This window comes from Podarcis tiliguerta (assembly GCF_965153285.1).
Source record: "Podarcis tiliguerta genome assembly, chromosome: 1".
Taxonomy (NCBI): domain Eukaryota; kingdom Metazoa; phylum Chordata; class Lepidosauria; order Squamata; family Lacertidae; genus Podarcis; species Podarcis tiliguerta.
Genome location: NC_139534.1, coordinates 46,363,963 through 46,381,259, shown reverse-complemented (window position 1 = coordinate 46,381,259; position 17,297 = coordinate 46,363,963). Strand labels below are relative to the sequence as shown.

Here is a 17,297-nt window from a genome sequence, read left to right as displayed (position 1 = left end):
GATTAAGGGCTGAAGGAAGATTGGTCCCTAGGTATTATTTTGGCCTTTGGAAAATCCACTCTTGCAATAATTTTTTCAAGGACATACACAAAGTTTCTCAATAATAGTATTCACAATGCTTTACTTCCTCCTGGTTTTCTAAGCGGAATTATCTCAAGGCTAAAAACATGCTCCATAGTCTTGTTCTACCAATATTTACTACAGAGAGTGACCAGCCCATTGATAACCTCTTATTCCAAATCCTCTTATCTGAAACAGGGTTATTAGCCCTGAACTATTGCACACATAAACAAGGGTTAGATTGAAAGAAAAAGCCGCCCCCCCCCCCAAGGCAGAGGAACCATTTAGCAAAGCAACCCCTGAAGACCCTAGTCTGTGATGTTCAGTAAATGCTTTCAGTAGCTGCTCTAATGCAGCAAATAAAGAGCCAATTCTAAACAGCATTTTCATCTGTAGAAATACTTTTGGCACTATCCTCTTGGAGGAAGACACATGGAAGACATTACAGCAATCCTGAAAACCCACAGGGGTTTTTCAGGAAATATCCATGCTAGGTTCCTGCCACATACAGCTATGTAACTTCATTGAAAAATCCACTGACAAAAATAAAATTCTGATGTACTATTTTCCTCCGTTGATGTCTTTTCCTCCGTTGATACAAATCCAAATTCAGTGAGGAGGAACAAAGCATGAAGGACATAAAACTATCCCCCAATTAAACACTTCTAGGTCTCAGTGAGTTCACTAAGAGTCCTACTGATTTCATTGCACCCTGCTAACAGTCCAATCCTACATGTTTCATCAGAGGTAAGCTCCACTGAGTTCAATGGGACTTGTTCCCAGGTGTATATAGGATCAAAGCCTAAATCTCTCCCAGTCCCAGTGAAGTTGATAGAATTAAAAAGTGCTTAATTTTTGACTAGATCACACCCCAAGTCTATATTGACATTCTAGCATAGTCTTCACTAACCTGCAGATATTCTGGAGTACCAGCTACCACCATTTCTGACCAGCGGCCATGCTGGTTAGGGCTAATGGGAATCCAACAGCTCCAGAAGGACATTGAGCTGGGGAAGGCTGTTCTAGCAGATGATTAACAGTGTATACTTTCAGTTCAATGTTTTAAATGGTGCATATGTTAATGCTGTTTTGATGCATTGCTCTCCAGCTCATTATCCAAACCTCATTAATCCTAAACCTGTGATTATTTAAAAACAACTCTCTGCAAGCGTGCGCACACAGAGATGCACCATGCAGCTTACACAGGGAGATGAGTATATGTAAAACACAGGCCCATTTATCAGAATATTTGGGGCATTTTGGATAAATATTTTTAATCCTATGGAAAACTGTTGGCCATAAGAAGCTATGAGGTCATAAAAACAGGGACTAAGAGTATAAAAATATCTATCAGAGTATAGGAAAGGAACTATTGTGTGGTAACTATATTAAATTAGTTTACTGAAATATGTACATGATAAGAATTCTCCAGTTTTAAAGATATCCAAGGACATGATTCAAAGCATTAAAGTGCCTTTGAATCCCATGAATTTCTGTGGAATTGAACTATATGCGTGTAACCAATGGGGCTTACAGTGCAATCCTATGTATGTTTACTTAGAAGCAGATTCCATTCAGTGGGTATTAATCCCTAGTTAAGTGGGTATAGGACGGCAGCCTTAGGTGTCTAACTTCAGCTATATAGTGTACCAGATTTTCAGATAACCTATGTTGGGATTGCCTAGGCCTGTACAGTATGTCTAAAAGACATACATCAGATATTCATCCACACACAGTCACTTTCAATGAGATTATTACATGTGTTAGCAGAATTCATGTCTAAAGATCCCTTAAATTTAGAATAATCATGTTATACTCGTGACAAAGGAACTAGTAAAATAACATTGGAACAAAAATACATGAGGCTGTCACTGAGAAAAAGAACATGTGTTTGCAGTTTTGTGCCTCAAATGTTTTCTTTCCAATACAGATGCATACATTATATAGTATGGACACTTCTACAATCCAGAATTCCTATGCGTTGTGATGCTTATACAAAGCTCTTGCTCACATCATTCTCTTTCTTTTTCAAGTAAATGGAAGGAGCAGCTGTGGATGTTGGTGTCAGGGCTGGGGAGTTGCACCACTGAACTAAATGGAGTAATTTTTGAGGGCAAGGTAGGAAACTACCTGCGCACATTAGAGCACCTCCAACTCTCTATTGGCTTGCTGTAATAATGCTATTAGAGTTATTTAGGCACAGATGCTACTTGTATGGTAAATGGGAAAGGCAGCATGAGATAACTAGTAAAGATGGGACAGAGACGAAAGGTTGACTATGGGGGAAAGGAGATAAAAAATGTAAAGTAATAAAACAGCTGTCAAGAGAGCGCCTTGAAACAATATCTTGTTTGTACATGACATTTTTGGACATGCTAACACAGGGCCAGAAGGTACTCTGAGCAAGTGTGGTTATGGGGTGCGCAAATGTAGACAAGAACAATGAACTAATGTATTTCTCAATTTAACGCAGGCCTTTGCAACCGGTCCTTGCACAATTTACTACTGTGCAGCTCCAGATTCTGACTGCAAGCCAAGCATAGTAAATAACTAGCCAAGAGAACATCTGTGCATACCAGCATAATGTTAAAACCAGAATTTATTAAAGCAGCAAGGAATGTAAAGTTATCAAAGGTGAAAAAGGAGAGTGTTGGTGGACGGAATACAAAACTGCTGGCAATTCATGTTTCGAGTTTTGTAAATGTTTTCTCCAAACACGTGCCTCTATGGTGTCTATGCATATAAGGCCCACCCTTCATAAGCAGGACTTTAGAGGTCCCTGTACATGTTATGCATGTGAGCAAGGTCCATGTATTGAAGGGGGGGGCAGTGGAGCTGTGATGCAGGTCTCATCCTCAATGTTGCAGTTTTCCCAGCCCTGACTTCAACATCCACACCTTAGGTGTGGATAACTGAGCCAGGAAAGGCTGCATGTTTAGCCCTTCTTTGGCTGGCAGTCCAGCTGTGGCCCTAAGTGGAGGGGGATACTCTAGTTTCAGTTGTCTATGCTCTGTTACCCTCTAGGTCAGATCACTGCAGTGTGTTTTGTGTGGTATACTGCAGTCTTAATCAGAGGCCTCATCTGAAGTAAAAGTAAAGATAAAGGACCCCTGTATGGTTAAGTCCAGTCAAAGGCAACTATGGGGTGTAGCACTCATCTCTCTTCAGGCCAAGGGAGCCAGCGTTTGTCCACTGAGATTTCTGGGTCATGTGGTTGGCATGACTAAACTGCTTCTGGCACAACAGAACACTGATGGAAATGCCTTTTACCTTTCCGCCGCAGTGGTACCTATTTATCTACTTGCACTGGTGTGCTTTCAGACTGCTAGGTTGGCAGAAGCAGGGGCAGAGCAATGGGAGCTCACCACTGTCGTGTGGATTTGAACTGCTGGCCTTTGATCAGCAAGCCCAAGAAGAGGCTCAGTGGTTTGGACCACAGCACCACGCAAGTCCATGCCTCATCTGAGACAGGCATGGAAAGTGACCACATAACAATGGACCTTTTCAGTGGTAGCCCCTAATGTGTGGAATGCAGAGACACATGCGTGGGACCATCACTGTCAGGTTTGCAGGCACTAAGCTAAGAAATTTCTTTTTGCCCAGGCCTTTGTAGTTAAGTTAGCCTCTTTTGTGGTAAAGGCAATGACTGTTTTACGCATATCCAACTGACATGCGACCATGCATGTGTGTATCACAGTGGCTGGAAAAGGGGTGTAATGGGCTTATACATGCTCCTCCATCATGCATGATGACCTGGAATGCAACCCCCGTGCAAATCGGGGGGTTGCCTGTACTTATATTTTAGTGGGGTGGGAGAAGACTTGTCCTTCTCATTGCATGGTTGGCTGAGCCTTTGAGGAATTTTGTACAGTACATTGTTTTGAAATTTTATGCTTTGATTTTCATCTATTTGCAAAGTTCAGGTATTTTGAGGCTTTTTTGTTTACAGTGACTAACAAACGTAATCAGCAACTCCTCCAGCTCCCACAGAAGCTCACCTGAGCAGTCAGGGGTCAGGCTCATGTAAATGTCAGAGGTACAGCTGGGGTCCTGCTGCCATTTTGAATAATGCAGCCCCTTTATATGCATAAGACATGGAGGGGACTCTGCTTTTCCTGTCTCCCAGTTAGGCAGAGTAACTGTACACCCTGCAGAACATTCAACAGAATGAGTGTAGGCTGCGGGGCAAGAAATATCCCCTTTCCCCTCTTCGCCTCCTACACGTTAATTCACCCGTTATGCTGTGTGAATAGGGTTATCAATAGGGCTGCATGTGGGGAAGTTTTATTTTAAAGGCCTTTTAAAAAGTGTCAAAAACATTATGGAAGGTCCCTTCTAAGTTCATGATATAAATCATTGGTCTTGTTCCAAAAGCTGTGACAGTCTCACCAAAAGGTCTCCACCTTTTGTACTGAACGGGTATATTACAATATATATATTTGCCCATCAAAAAACAAAATCTGTCCAAAATCAGGCAAGACATCACTAACAAGGAGGGTTAAAAATCACTAGCAAAGCAAGAGAGCAATTTCTGAGGGGCAAGCAGTCAGTCTTGAATGTTTGTCGCAGAACGAACACATTCACACAGAATGAAATAACTCATGAGCAGTTTCATGTTTATTCAGAGGGCAGAGCAGGGTTGATTTTGCTGATGTGCAGTAGTATTCTAAGGAGATATGAAGTTAAATCTTTCAGTGAAAGTCAGATGAAGATTACAATTTATTTCAATGCCATTTCAAATCCGTTTTCCATATATGATGATAAACTTGATGAAACAAATACTCTTTTTTTGGGGGGGGGTAGCCTACAATTTATATGAATTGTGCTCCACAAAAGAGAAGAGTTATGAATGTGTGAAAATGAGTTTTTTATTGATCAGCAGCTACCCACATCTCTTGTCCATTTTTTTTTGTTTTTGTTTTCCAGAGTATTCTTTTTAATTCAGGTAGGTAGCTGATGCCAATTTGCTATTGGGGGGAAAAAGCACCACACAAACTTCAGACACTCACAAATGAACCTCTCATTTCGAACACATAATTATGCTCACAAACCCACATGCTGAAATTATCATTTGCAAGTGCGAAATGGAATTAATTCTGAAGTAACTTGGCCATCACTGATGATCACACAGATGTTTTAAGGATAGTGTGACATTTCAAACATTTTAATTGGGGGTGTTAAGATTTCAAAGGACACATTCAAGCTTCTAAAAAAAAAAAAAATAGCCTACAAACTGACTAGGCAAATCTTTTAAAATCAATGAAATTGCATTGAATTTAGCTCATCTACTTCTATTCATCCTGGCTTAAGAGTTAAAGACCAAGGTAACATTAAAAAACAATTAGAATATATATTGAAACAGGGATCCTGAATGTATTTAATATAACCAAGAGTGGTGGAATGAGACACATTGGCCAGAAGATGGCATTAGGCACATTAAGTTTCTTTTAATATTCAAAGCCAGTATCCAGCTAGCATACAGCTGCTCTCCTGAATACCAAAACACACCTTTATCTTTATTTTATTTTTCAATTCTGCATTGTTACAACATCTTAATCCAAGGCATGCAGTTCCCGGCCAAGCAAGAAACAGAGATTACTGTAAATTACCACAAAGTGAAGCTGACTGCAAATCCTCAAGTAATTGTATTTGTAATACACGCTCAATCTTTGCATTCGGTTAGAACAATTCGTTTGCTATCTAAGGGATTCTCATCAAATTGCTTCATCACAAACCCTTCCAATACTAGACAGGCCTGAGCAGAGCCAGCAGGCATTATTCTTCTGGGAGACAGGCCTGCCTTAAAGGGCCTTGGCATTCATTCATTGCAGACAATTCCTTAGCTTTGCTCATTTGGAAGGATCGCTTAGTACAGCCCTCCTGGGATTTTAACACTTTAGAGGGCAGGTAAAAAGTGGTGGCTGCAGGAATGCAGGCTCCATTAATTTTCTTTAAGGTCCCTGTACACAGAAAATGAGCAGAGAGAAGGCTAGGTTAGAACCCTTCTTCCAGATCTGCTACCTGTCCGTAAGCAGGGAACTATTTACATGGAAGTATATTCAATCATCCTCTGGAATGTGTCCAGAAGAGGGCAACAGAGGTGCTGAGGGAGACCTGGAGACCAAGTCCTATTAGAAAAGGTTGAAGGAGTTGGGTATGTTTAGCCTGGAGGAGGAGCTGAAGGTGTATTCTTTCAAATATCTGAAGGGCTGCCCTATAGATGGTTCAAAGCTATTTTTGAACCTGACCCAATTAATTCAAATATCACCCCTGCCTGCTGCTCACAAAAGATTCAGATAAAGCCTTAGAACTTTGGGATGGCACGAACTTTTCAGACCACGGAATAGACTGCCTTAGAAGGATGTGGACTCTTCCTTGTCACCTGACCATCTATCATATGGGGAGGCGGTCCTTGGGGTATTGTGGTCTTATGGTTCCATGTCCTCACTTGCATTCTGAAGTAGAAACCTAGGCTGGCATTGCCATGTGTTTTCTTGGCTTCAAGTCTCTGTCCACTCAGTGGCTGCCAGAGATTAAAAATAAAAAAAGCTATACTAGCATGTCTTTTGCAAAGTAGCATCTCAGAGCACTGGAACAAGCAGCTGGCCTTTAAACCTTCTATTTTTAACAAGATTTGACTTCTAATTAGTTGAAGCTTAATTAAAAACAGTGACACTACTGCTTCATTACCATTCCTAATCACTGAAACAGAATGCCTACATTGAATTCTTTAACCCGAAAACAAGGCAATGCCCCACTGTTGGCAATTTAAAAAAAAACAACTGAGGAAAAACAAAAAACACCATCTATTGAAAACATCAACAAAATGATGAGCAAAGATCATTACTCTGCTGCAGGAGAGAAAAACTGTGAAGTAAAATCATTTAATTTGGGGCACTGGGAATACATTTATTATGCAGTATAAAATGTTAATTTGCTATACAACAGAACACACTGAAAATAGCTTTGAAAGTGCCATAACAGCAGAATGCTATACATGCCCACTTCTAAAACTTCAGATGTTCCAGTGGGCACTGAAAACACTTTATTCTTTACTGTTTTTAGTGAGTGTGTGTAGGGGGAAAGGGGCCTCTATTTTGTGGGGGATGGGCAGGTGATGAAATTTGATTCAAAGAACTGAAATGTTTTGCTGTTGCTATTCTTACTGTTATCAGCATACTGTTTGATATTTTGTATGGGATATGTGTGTATGTGTGTGTGTGTTTTAGGCCACCACAAATGGTGAAATATAAATACATTTTAAAAAGATCTTATTTTTTGCAGATTTCACAGTAACTTTAAAATGCAGCTACAGGTGACAGACACAGGGTAGAATTCAATGCAATGCTAAGGAGATGATGCCATCAGGCTGAGCATTCCTGCTTGCCCAAAGGAATGATCTCTTACCTTCCCCGTCCATCCCCCCCCCCCGCCCCACATTGTGCTCAGGGTTCTCCCAAATCTCCAGAGTGGATTTGGGGGAGGCACGGGGTGGGGGGCACATGAGGGAAAAGAGGAGAAAAGCCCTGTTGTGCCAGCAGGAGTCCTTGTGCTGAATTTTGCCAGTGGAATGGAGTAGTTGAATCCGCCCATAGAATATAAATTTAATAAAACAACTCATTAAAAGAAAAAAAAAGTCACAAAGAGAATTGGAGAACGTTAGCCTTACAGCCTTAACAGGTTATCATCCTGCTTCAATCTTTAGGACCACAAATAAAAGGGTGGTGAAAGGTGAAGGGACCCCTGACCATTAGGTCCAGTTGCGGACAACTCTGGGGTTGCGGTGCTCATCTCGCTTTATTGGCCGAGGGAGCTGGCGTACAGCTTCTGGGTCATGTGGCCAGCATGATTAAGCCGCTTCTGGCGAACCAGAGCAGCGCATGGAAACACCGTTTACCTTCCCGCCGGAGCGGTACCCATTTATTTACTTGCACTTTGACGTGCTTTCGAACTGCTAGGTTGGCAGGAGCAGGGACTGAGCAATGGGAGCTCACCCCATCTCAGGGATTCGAACCGCCAACCTTCTGATCAGCAAGCCCTAGGCTCTGTGGTTTAACCCATAGATAAGTCTATCCAAAACTATCTCTGTGAGTTTTGGGGCACCGGGGACTCTCCCTGTCTTGTAAGATACACAATAAAGGACGCTGAGATTCCATCAAATCCATCAATGTACTGCATTCCCTTAAACACTTAAATAAAAAATAAGTGAGTCTCACTGAATTCAGTGGCACTTACTTCCAGCAAGCGGGTATCTGAATTGGAGAAAACCAGCTCATTTTGTACAGTAAGTTACATGTTAAGCAAAGAAGTGATTACATCTACTATAGAGAAATTCATCTGGAAGGAGCATTCTAGTGACCCTTAAGTACAGATGGCCTGACACATTGAGAGATCCTTCACAGGGCTGCTTTTCAGATACTGTGGTCTCCTTTCCTCAGTAAAATATGATTAATCAACTTTCACATGACCTTGTTAAGAGTACTTTGAGATTCTCTACTGAAATACTAATGCGTGCTGTAAATACAAGTGATGTAGCTGCTGGGCAAGTGTTTCCATTATGGAAGTTATCCATCACCAAGAAAGCGTAAGTAAAAGCTCTTTGCTGGCTCTGCACACTTATTCATTAAGAATACATTGTAAAACTTGTGAGTTGCAGAGATGAGATGGTTTCAGAGCAGCCCCAGAAGCCTGTTAAGTACAGGATTCAGAGAAACTAACGGGTAAAATGTCTGCAAAGCATGGTGGCTTTTTCTAGATGGTCCAGTTGCAAGTGAAAGAACATGAGCCAGGAAGGTTTCACTTGCTAGAGAATGGCAGCAAACAAACAAGGTTAGATCCAGAAGACTTTTCCTCCTGTGAACGAAAAGGCTTCTCCAATTCCCAAAGGCTTCAGATCTAGCTTGAGGAATCCCACTGGTGGAACAGGAGAAAATGATTTTTTTATTTTAAAAAAACTCCCCCCTGCAGTCTCCTATAGACCCTGGAAAACTGCTCTGGGTTGGGGAATCCTTTGAAATTACATGAGAGGTGCCACTGAGGACTACAGACGGAAAGGGATATTGCTGTAAGTTGCCTCGCCTCTCTTTCCACCAGCAGGAACAGTCTCTGCTCAGTGGATATATCACCATACAATGCAAAACGTTTTAGTGAGACTGGGAGAAGTAAGACAGACCTCATGGTCCTCCTCCCAGCTTTGTTTATTTCTTTGTTTACTCCCACCCAACCCCCCTCTCTATTTCATATTTAACAAAGGTTCCAAACTAGAATAAAGTTAGAGTTCAGGAATTACCTGGCCAGGTTCAAGTGTAACCACATGGGCCTTTGCTTTCTTAAACTGTGGGCAGCTTTTCAAATCAGGATTGACCACATTGACCCTGCTGAAGACGCTGGATTCTTCATAGGGAATTCTGGTAGGATAAAGGAAACCGGAGTCTTCAGGTGGGTAGAGATGCCATCTTTTCCTGGAAGCAGAGATGATGCAAGTCACAGTCTCCCATTTAGGCTGAGCAACTGCAAACAAACAAGTTATCAATACCACAAACGAGCATCCTATTTATGACTTGTGAGAAGCTGGAAAACAGGCACTTATTAAGTAGCATAATGCACTAAATGGTCACGCACCATTTTAAGGAGGCGGGGAGCATCACTTTAAAAACAACAACACATTTATGAGTCAGGACTACATTTCCCTGGATACAGCTATGAAGGGAGACAACATGTAGCACAAACTTCAGTGACTCACTTCTGCCTTTACTTCTGAGAAACCAACTCTGTATTGAACTTGATACTGCAGTTTGTGTTAACTCTACTCAGGATCTTAATTTTTCTAACCAAACCAAAAGGTGCGCCACTGTGGGAGACTTCCAGTTTACATATTTCCAGTAGTTTGGCTGCCATATTTCAATATATTTATGACGTACAGCATATCCAGTGTTTATATTCTTGCATGCATCTTGGTTATTCCTCCTCTGTCACTTGTCTTTTATGCTCACCATACTTTAGTCCAAGGAAAGCAATCTGTCTATTTAGACACCTAACTCTCATAAAATGCCAGGGTGGTGCATAGACCCCCATTGCTTGAATTTTCTGACTCTGCCCTTGTGGGTATGGGAGTTTAGCACAATATGAAAATCCTAGCAAGTGCATGCTTCTTCTCTCTTTGAAGAACCTAACAACATAAAGCAAGATTTTTCTGCAGGGAGCCTGCTGTCTAATTTACTTTCATGTTCAACCCAATCCTAGCAATTGGGGGAAGTGGCCATAGTTCACTGATAGAATAAATGCCTTCCATGCAGAAGGTCCTAGGGTCAATCCTGAACATTTAAAGTCAAGAGCTTCAGAAGTTGTGAAAGGCATGTTTGCCTGAAACCCTGGAGAGAGTCAAAGTAGATATTACTGGACTACAGTATAAGGCAGCTTCCTATGGTTCTGATGCATGTTTACTTCTAAGTACATTTCTCGTTATTTAATGAGGCTTTGATCCAGGTAAGCATGGATAGGATTGTAGGGTTAGTGAAACATCCAAGTTGATTTCAGAGATCTTGGGGAACAGGCCTGCAATTCTGTTATTAAGCTGTTTTTAAAAAATGTGTCTCTGTGTGTTTATCCATAATGCTGAATTGTCAATTCACAAGGCAGAGCAAATGAGCACATAAAAAAGTTTTATAAGGAGAAAAGTCTAAGTGATGGAAATAGTAAAAGGAAAAGTAATTAAAATGCAATAAATTTGCCCATGCAGCAAATTTATGGAATTTAAGAAGAGCCACATAATCAACAAAAGAGGGATGCTCTCACATGTTTATTGACACCATAGACAGGAAAAGCAAAAGGCAATCTGATGAGCACAATTAAAGCAATTGGCACTGCCTGGCTTTCAGATCAAGGCTGTCTCCCTTTCCTTCCTCCTGCGACAACCATCACTTCATTGTCATACCCTCCAGCTTCTGTACCATTTTCTTCTCTAGCAATTCTTTCTGTTACTTTGTGCGTAAGGTATCGCTTTGGACTTGCATCCTCCCAGGTAAGATGTTGTAAGGAGAAGGGGGGAACAAGAAAAGAGGTGTAGCAGTCATCTTATTCAGAAGGTGGCCAGAGGATGGCGAAATGCAAAGCAGGCTGTGAAGAGCCCCGAAAGGATTTTACTGGAGAGGGTGAATGGGCAATAAAATGGCAACTGACGTGCAACACACAGAAGAGATAGAAATCCATGTTGCAGCCACACATGAAGTACTAAGTCCTGTTACAGTTCCCCCATCTCATTAAAGGGCAGCATAGAACTGGAAAACGTTTAGGAAAGGATGCACAAAATAAGCAGGAATTTGGAGCACCTTTCTTATAAGGAAAATGCTAAACTGTTTGGGGCTCCCATACGCCTTCTGATTGTGTGGAGGCCTTCTAGTATGAATCAGCTATGACTGTTAGTGAAAATGCAGCCTCTCTCTCTCTCTGATCCGGCTACATAACAGACTGATCTTCCTTGTACCAAACTATCTCCTGCCTAAGTTCTGGTATCCTGCCTATGCTGGAAGCAAAGTTGGCTGTGACAAGAGATTGGGGTCTTCTCCATGGCTGCACCCAACTTATGAAATAGCTTACCCCATAACACCCAGGTGGCTCCGTCTCTTGTGGCAGCACTTAAGATATAATGCCTATTACCATCTAAAGATCCTCCCCCCTCCCCATAAGACCAGTAAGCACCAAGTCTAAAATTATTCAACTGGGCATGACTCAGCTATAAAGAGAGAACTTTAGAATGCACTGGTATAATTCCATGAGTCAGGTATGCGCAGAAAAGCAGCACCTCTGTATTGGTGTGACAGCAGGAGAAGTATGCACACTCGGCGTAGCTGTTTACTCCAAGATTAACAAGATATTTCATATAAATAATATCAAGAGAAATTCATATTGATTTTCTCATTTGAGAACATTACTATTTCTTAATAATGAGCCCGGGGCTCTCCCAATCACAAAAAGCCTGAGAAAATTAAAACATCAACTAAATGTTCAAAAAGAAGGAATCATCATCAGGAATCAATCACATTTGGTTGCACAGATGGCAATGTATAGCTAATGTTACCTTCCTTGCACTTGTAGCACCAAGTTGCACCCATAGGAGTCCAAATGACAAGGAGTGTTAGCTCTTGCTGAGCCAATCCACAGAGTACTCTCTCTTCCATTTCTTTCAGGAAATCCAAAGTCGGACCATCTTATGTCCTGTTGCAAGGATACATTTCAGGTAAGGCAATCATGTTTTGAATATATGTTGTGTTGCTAAGCACCCTCCACCTCTTGGATTTTTTCTCATCCTTTGTGGGTATAGCATCTTCAGAAAGCTCTATCTACTCTCCTCCCCACCCCCATCCCCCGATTAGATTGCCATAGGGTATATGTGCCATTAGAGAGATTCACTGTAATGAATCAGAACTGAAAAATTATGTTCAATAGAGCTTACATTTGAGCTAACAGAGCTAAGGGAACCTTGTTTAGGGAAATAGCTTTTAAATCTAGATATGTACACTTCATGCCAGTCAAAACATTCTTTGTGGCCTATCAAGTGGTGGGTTCAGAGGGCCATTCACCAAGTGGCAGGTTTCCTCAATGTAAGTACTGGCTAGGGAGTTACAGGCAACCATTTAATCATCATTTTTTGTACCCGATGTGGTGTAAAATTCTCAGTACTTGACAGAAGAATACAGATGACTATGCTATCCAAGAAAAAGAGGCGTCACCCCAGTTAACAAGTATGTTCACAAGTATGGACTCTCTCTGACATCCTGTCCTGTGGCGAGGATAATGTTTACCACATATTCTTTGGAAGGAACAGGATATACTGGTACGTTTAATCTATCAATCAAATGAACAGATTGGCTGTTTCCATCTGCTACCACTGCACCAACGTCTGGCCAACCTAAGTGGCATTAAGTTTTATCTCACTATTCCAATAACACTCTTTGTCTGAGGAAACAAATAATTCCCTATGTGCAATTAACTAACCTCGGGGGGAAAGAAAGGAAATTCGTAATCACAGTGTCACCACAGTTTGGTGAATCTGTATGATTTCTAGAACATAAGAAGAGCTTGCTGGATCAGGCCAGTGGCCTAGCTAGTCCAACATCTTGTTCTCACAATGGCCAATCAGATGCCTGTGGGAAACCAACAAGTGGGATTGAAGCACAAGAGCACTCTCCCCTTCTGCAGTTTCCAGCAACAGTATTTAGAAGCATTGCTGCCTCCAACTGTGGAGGCACAGGATAGCCACAATGGATAGTAGCCATTCAATTTTAGATACTATTCATTCTTAATTGGTAGAGCTCCAATCTCTTATCCCAGGTATTGGAGGGGGGGAAATTTGTCACTACATTGGGGGCTGCATGCCAGCAGCAGGGTGGGGCCCAAAGCAAAAAATGTGCAGGCCCCACCCACCTCTCTTTGGACTACAACTCCCATTATCCTTGATTATTGGTCACGTTAGCTAGGGCAGATGGAATGCACCAGGTTGGGGAAAGTTGGAAGAGACCCTCTTTCCAGTCACACACCCCCCCCCCTAATCTCAGGTGGTAGGAGACCCAGAGAAGTGCCTCAAATGATGAATGTAGTATTCATGTCACAGAGGGCAGTCATTTAGTTATGCAGAGAACAATATATCTAAAATTTGGACTCCTTCAAAACAAACAATGGAATCAACATGCCATGAAGGTTTTAAGGCAATTCATGGCATTTTGGTTGCTGATGTACAGAAATGAGGCTCATTTCATTATTTAAGCAGCCTTTAATTGAACTTACTGGGGAGAATTTACATTTGGTGCTCTAACCAAAAAAGAAGGGTGCAAAGGGTGCAAATTAATTGTCCATGAAAAGTAAAAACAGTTCTGCTCAGATCCTTTATCATTTTATGTACCAAATGCATAATATTTACTTTGTAAAATCTGTTAAACTGGAAAAAAATACAATTCTAAGCTATCCAAACTAACCTGGTACTTATGTGAAAGGAAATGCTTGAAGTGTCAGCTCTTGCCATACTCAAGATTTATTTAAGGGGTGTTTGTGTCTTGATCTACATATCTAATAATTTTTGCATACCTGGACATTTTTTGCCACTCTCTGTGCTACCCTGGCTGGTATAATTAATCTAATGGACAGTTGATTCAATGCCAAATCACCTAAAACAATGGCTACAATTTGTCCAAAAAGACAGCTGATCAATTACCAATTTGTTCAGCAAGATAGTCAAGCCAGTGGTATATATCTAAAGAACAGAATAAAAATGATAACCCTCCTCAACTATGTAAATATGAAACCTCATTGTGCCAAGTCAAAGCCAGGGGTCCACTTATTTCCACGCTGTCTTCTTCAGCTGGCGATTGCTCTCCAGGGCCTCAGATATAGCTCTCTCCTATGCTATTATCTAAGATCTTGTAACAGGAGATGTAAGTAATATATCCTTCTGCATGTAAAAGATGGGTTCTAGTGCTAAGCTATAAACCTTCCTTCATATAGTTGCAAGTAGCATTTCCATCCAGGGGTCCTAGCATGCTGCTTATTCATTATAAGCCATGGTTTATATCTTACCATGGCATGGAAACACAAGCATTATACCTTTGTCTTGGATTTTGTATGTAATATATATGTACATTCTGGAAAACATCACTACCAAATAGCACCAACTTTATTACATTGTGCAGCAGGAAACACTTCTGGCCTCTGGGCCACAGTCTGGAGAAACACCAGTATTGTAGATCCCTGCTCTGCATAACAGAATTCTCCAACTTTCTTGGTCCTAAATGGTTTGGGAGCACATTATCTATACGAACTAAGATTGACTGTAGAGAACCTGACTGCGGTCCTACCAGCCAGTTGGCAATCAGAAGAGACAAGGTCTTTTCATTCATAGACTAATAGAATTGCAGAGCTGAAAGGGAATCCACGTGTCATCTAGTCCAACATGTGTAGAGCCTTACATTTGTCCCTATTGAAATTAATTTTATTAGTTTTAGCCCAGTCCTTCAATCTGTTAAGGACATTTTTAATTCTGATTCTGGCTTCATATTTGTAGAACTCACTTCCCCAAGAGATAGATCTGGCTCTTTTCCTGCTTTCCTTTAGGTAGGCCTAAACAATTTTGATATGGGACGTGGGTGGCGCTGTGGGTAAAAGCCTCAGCGCCTAGGGCTTGCCAATCGAAAGGTTGGTGGTTCGAATCCCCGCGGCGGGTGCGCTCCCGTTGTTCGGTCCCAGCGCCTGCCAACCTAGCAGTTCGAAAGCACTCCCGGGTGCAAGTAGATAAATAGGGACCGCTTACTAGCGGGAAGCTAAACAGCGTTTCTGTGTGCGGCTCGGGCTCGCCAGAGCAGCGATGTCACGCTGGCCACGTGACCCTGAAGTGTCTCTGGACAGCGTTGGCCCCCGGCCTCTTGAGGGAGATGGGTGCACAACCCTAGAGTCTATCAAGACTGGCCCGTACGGGCAGGGGTACCTTTACCTTTACCTTTAAACAATTTTGATCTACCTTTAGTTAAAGAGCTTGGGTTAGTTTAAACAACCATGACTCTTTTGTCAAACTATTTTGTAAGATGGCTTTAGTGGGATGGCTGGTCAATTTCTATGTGTGCTGTTCTCTTATTTTTAATATGTTAGATGAGAAGTGAGTAACCTCTGAGTTGTGGGCTAATTTGGCCCATGAGGCAAACAACACAATGTGTGGCATCAGGCATGAGCCAAGTAAAGACGTAGTAAGACTGGGAACTTCAAGTGCACTCCTGATTGTTTCTTGGCAAGCACGGCTTATTGACAGCTGATCGCCACTGTCGGAGAGCTCCAAGGGGATTGGTTGCACTAGGGAGTTCCCCATCAGCGCTGCTCGCTTGTCAAAATTAGCCAGTGTGAGGTAGGTAAAGTAAGGATGTGGCCTACTGGCCAGATCTAGTGCCTCACCACGGTTGTTGAACACAGATGCAATTTCAACATTTGGTGACCATATGCCATTCTGGGAAAATGTTACATTTTGAAAGGTGGCTTAGAAATCTTGAAATAAATGAATAGTAGTCCAAGCTTTTGCATACTAGAAACATTCAGTAAATCCTAACTCCCTAGAAGATAGCACATCTTTTTCTGAGATTCAATCCTTGGGAATCGTCAAGGTGAATGATAAGGTTCCAGATGAATGAAAAAACAGTAGGGGGTTACTTGATTTACAGAAAGAAATACTAAAGCCTAATACAAACATTTGTCAGAAGCTTCAAGAAGCCGCAAAGGAAAAAGTTGTGCTCTAAGCTTTCCACAGTCATAAAATTTAAAATCCAATACAAGTATTTCAGTGATAAAGTTAAGGGTAATAACCATTCCTATACTTTAATCTCACACCTAAATACTTTCTGAATTCTGCCACAACTTAAGAAGAAAGAGAGCGAGCTTAATCAATATTAGATTTTAAAAAGAGGGTTCTTTTTTAAAAAAATGCCGCAGTCTCAGTAAATACCTGACATGATTATGGGAAAAATAGTTTTTATCCAATGAACTGAAAAGAAATTGCTAAGTACTGAAATCTTGGCACAATGGGCTGCTCTTTCTTTTACAGTAAAAAGATCCACAGCTAAAAGAAATGCATTTTATAAGTATCCCAACCATAACAGATGGCACATTACCTTCTGAATTACATTTATTTTGCTTGCTGCTTACAATAGAGCTAATATACCCATATGTCACTTTAAGAGGACTTATTTCTATTTAAGCTTCATGTATATATCTTGCCTATGATTTATATCTCAAAATTCTATAATGTAATATCAAGTGAACAAAAAAAAATCCTGGATGATGTGAGATACTGCTCATACATTAAAATAATGGAATCATTACCTTAAGTCACACAACTGTAAATGATAAACAGCACAATCTAAATTTCAAACAACTTCTAAATGGCCCTATTAATCACTATAAATAAAAAAAGGGTAGATGGCCTTCTCGTACCCTTCAAATCACCTTAGAAAACTATCTAAATAAAACCTAAAATAAACAGCAGATACAGATGGGAACTTATAAGAAAACCCATCCATGGCTAAGAAGTCTTTCTTGGTATCTGGTCTGGACTTTTAAATGGGGCTTCATGCCATGACTGAATGAGCTTTTGGCCTCATCATAGGCCTAGTCAAGCCTTCAAAAGAATGGATAATTGCTTAAACCAGGGAGAGGCAACAGGCACCCATAAACAGAATTCAATCCAATATCCCTGGGCACATTGAGGT

General features: G+C 41.2%; 1 protein-coding gene across 2 annotated transcripts in view; it reads right to left on the bottom strand.

Moving 5' to 3' along the window:
- HSPBAP1 (HSPB1 associated protein 1) overlaps window positions 1–17,297 on the bottom strand; it is a 48,293-nt gene that overhangs the window by 8,213 nt on the left and 22,783 nt on the right. For both annotated transcript variants that reach the window (XM_083410779.1, XM_083410780.1), the window contains exons 4-5: window positions 12,137–12,273; window positions 9,350–9,521 (exon numbers count right to left, since the gene is read on the bottom strand). In XM_083410779.1, coding sequence (XP_083266905.1) covers window positions 9,350–9,521; window positions 12,137–12,273 — 309 coding nt within the window. The remainder of the gene's footprint in view (window positions 1–9,349; window positions 9,522–12,136; window positions 12,274–17,297) is intronic.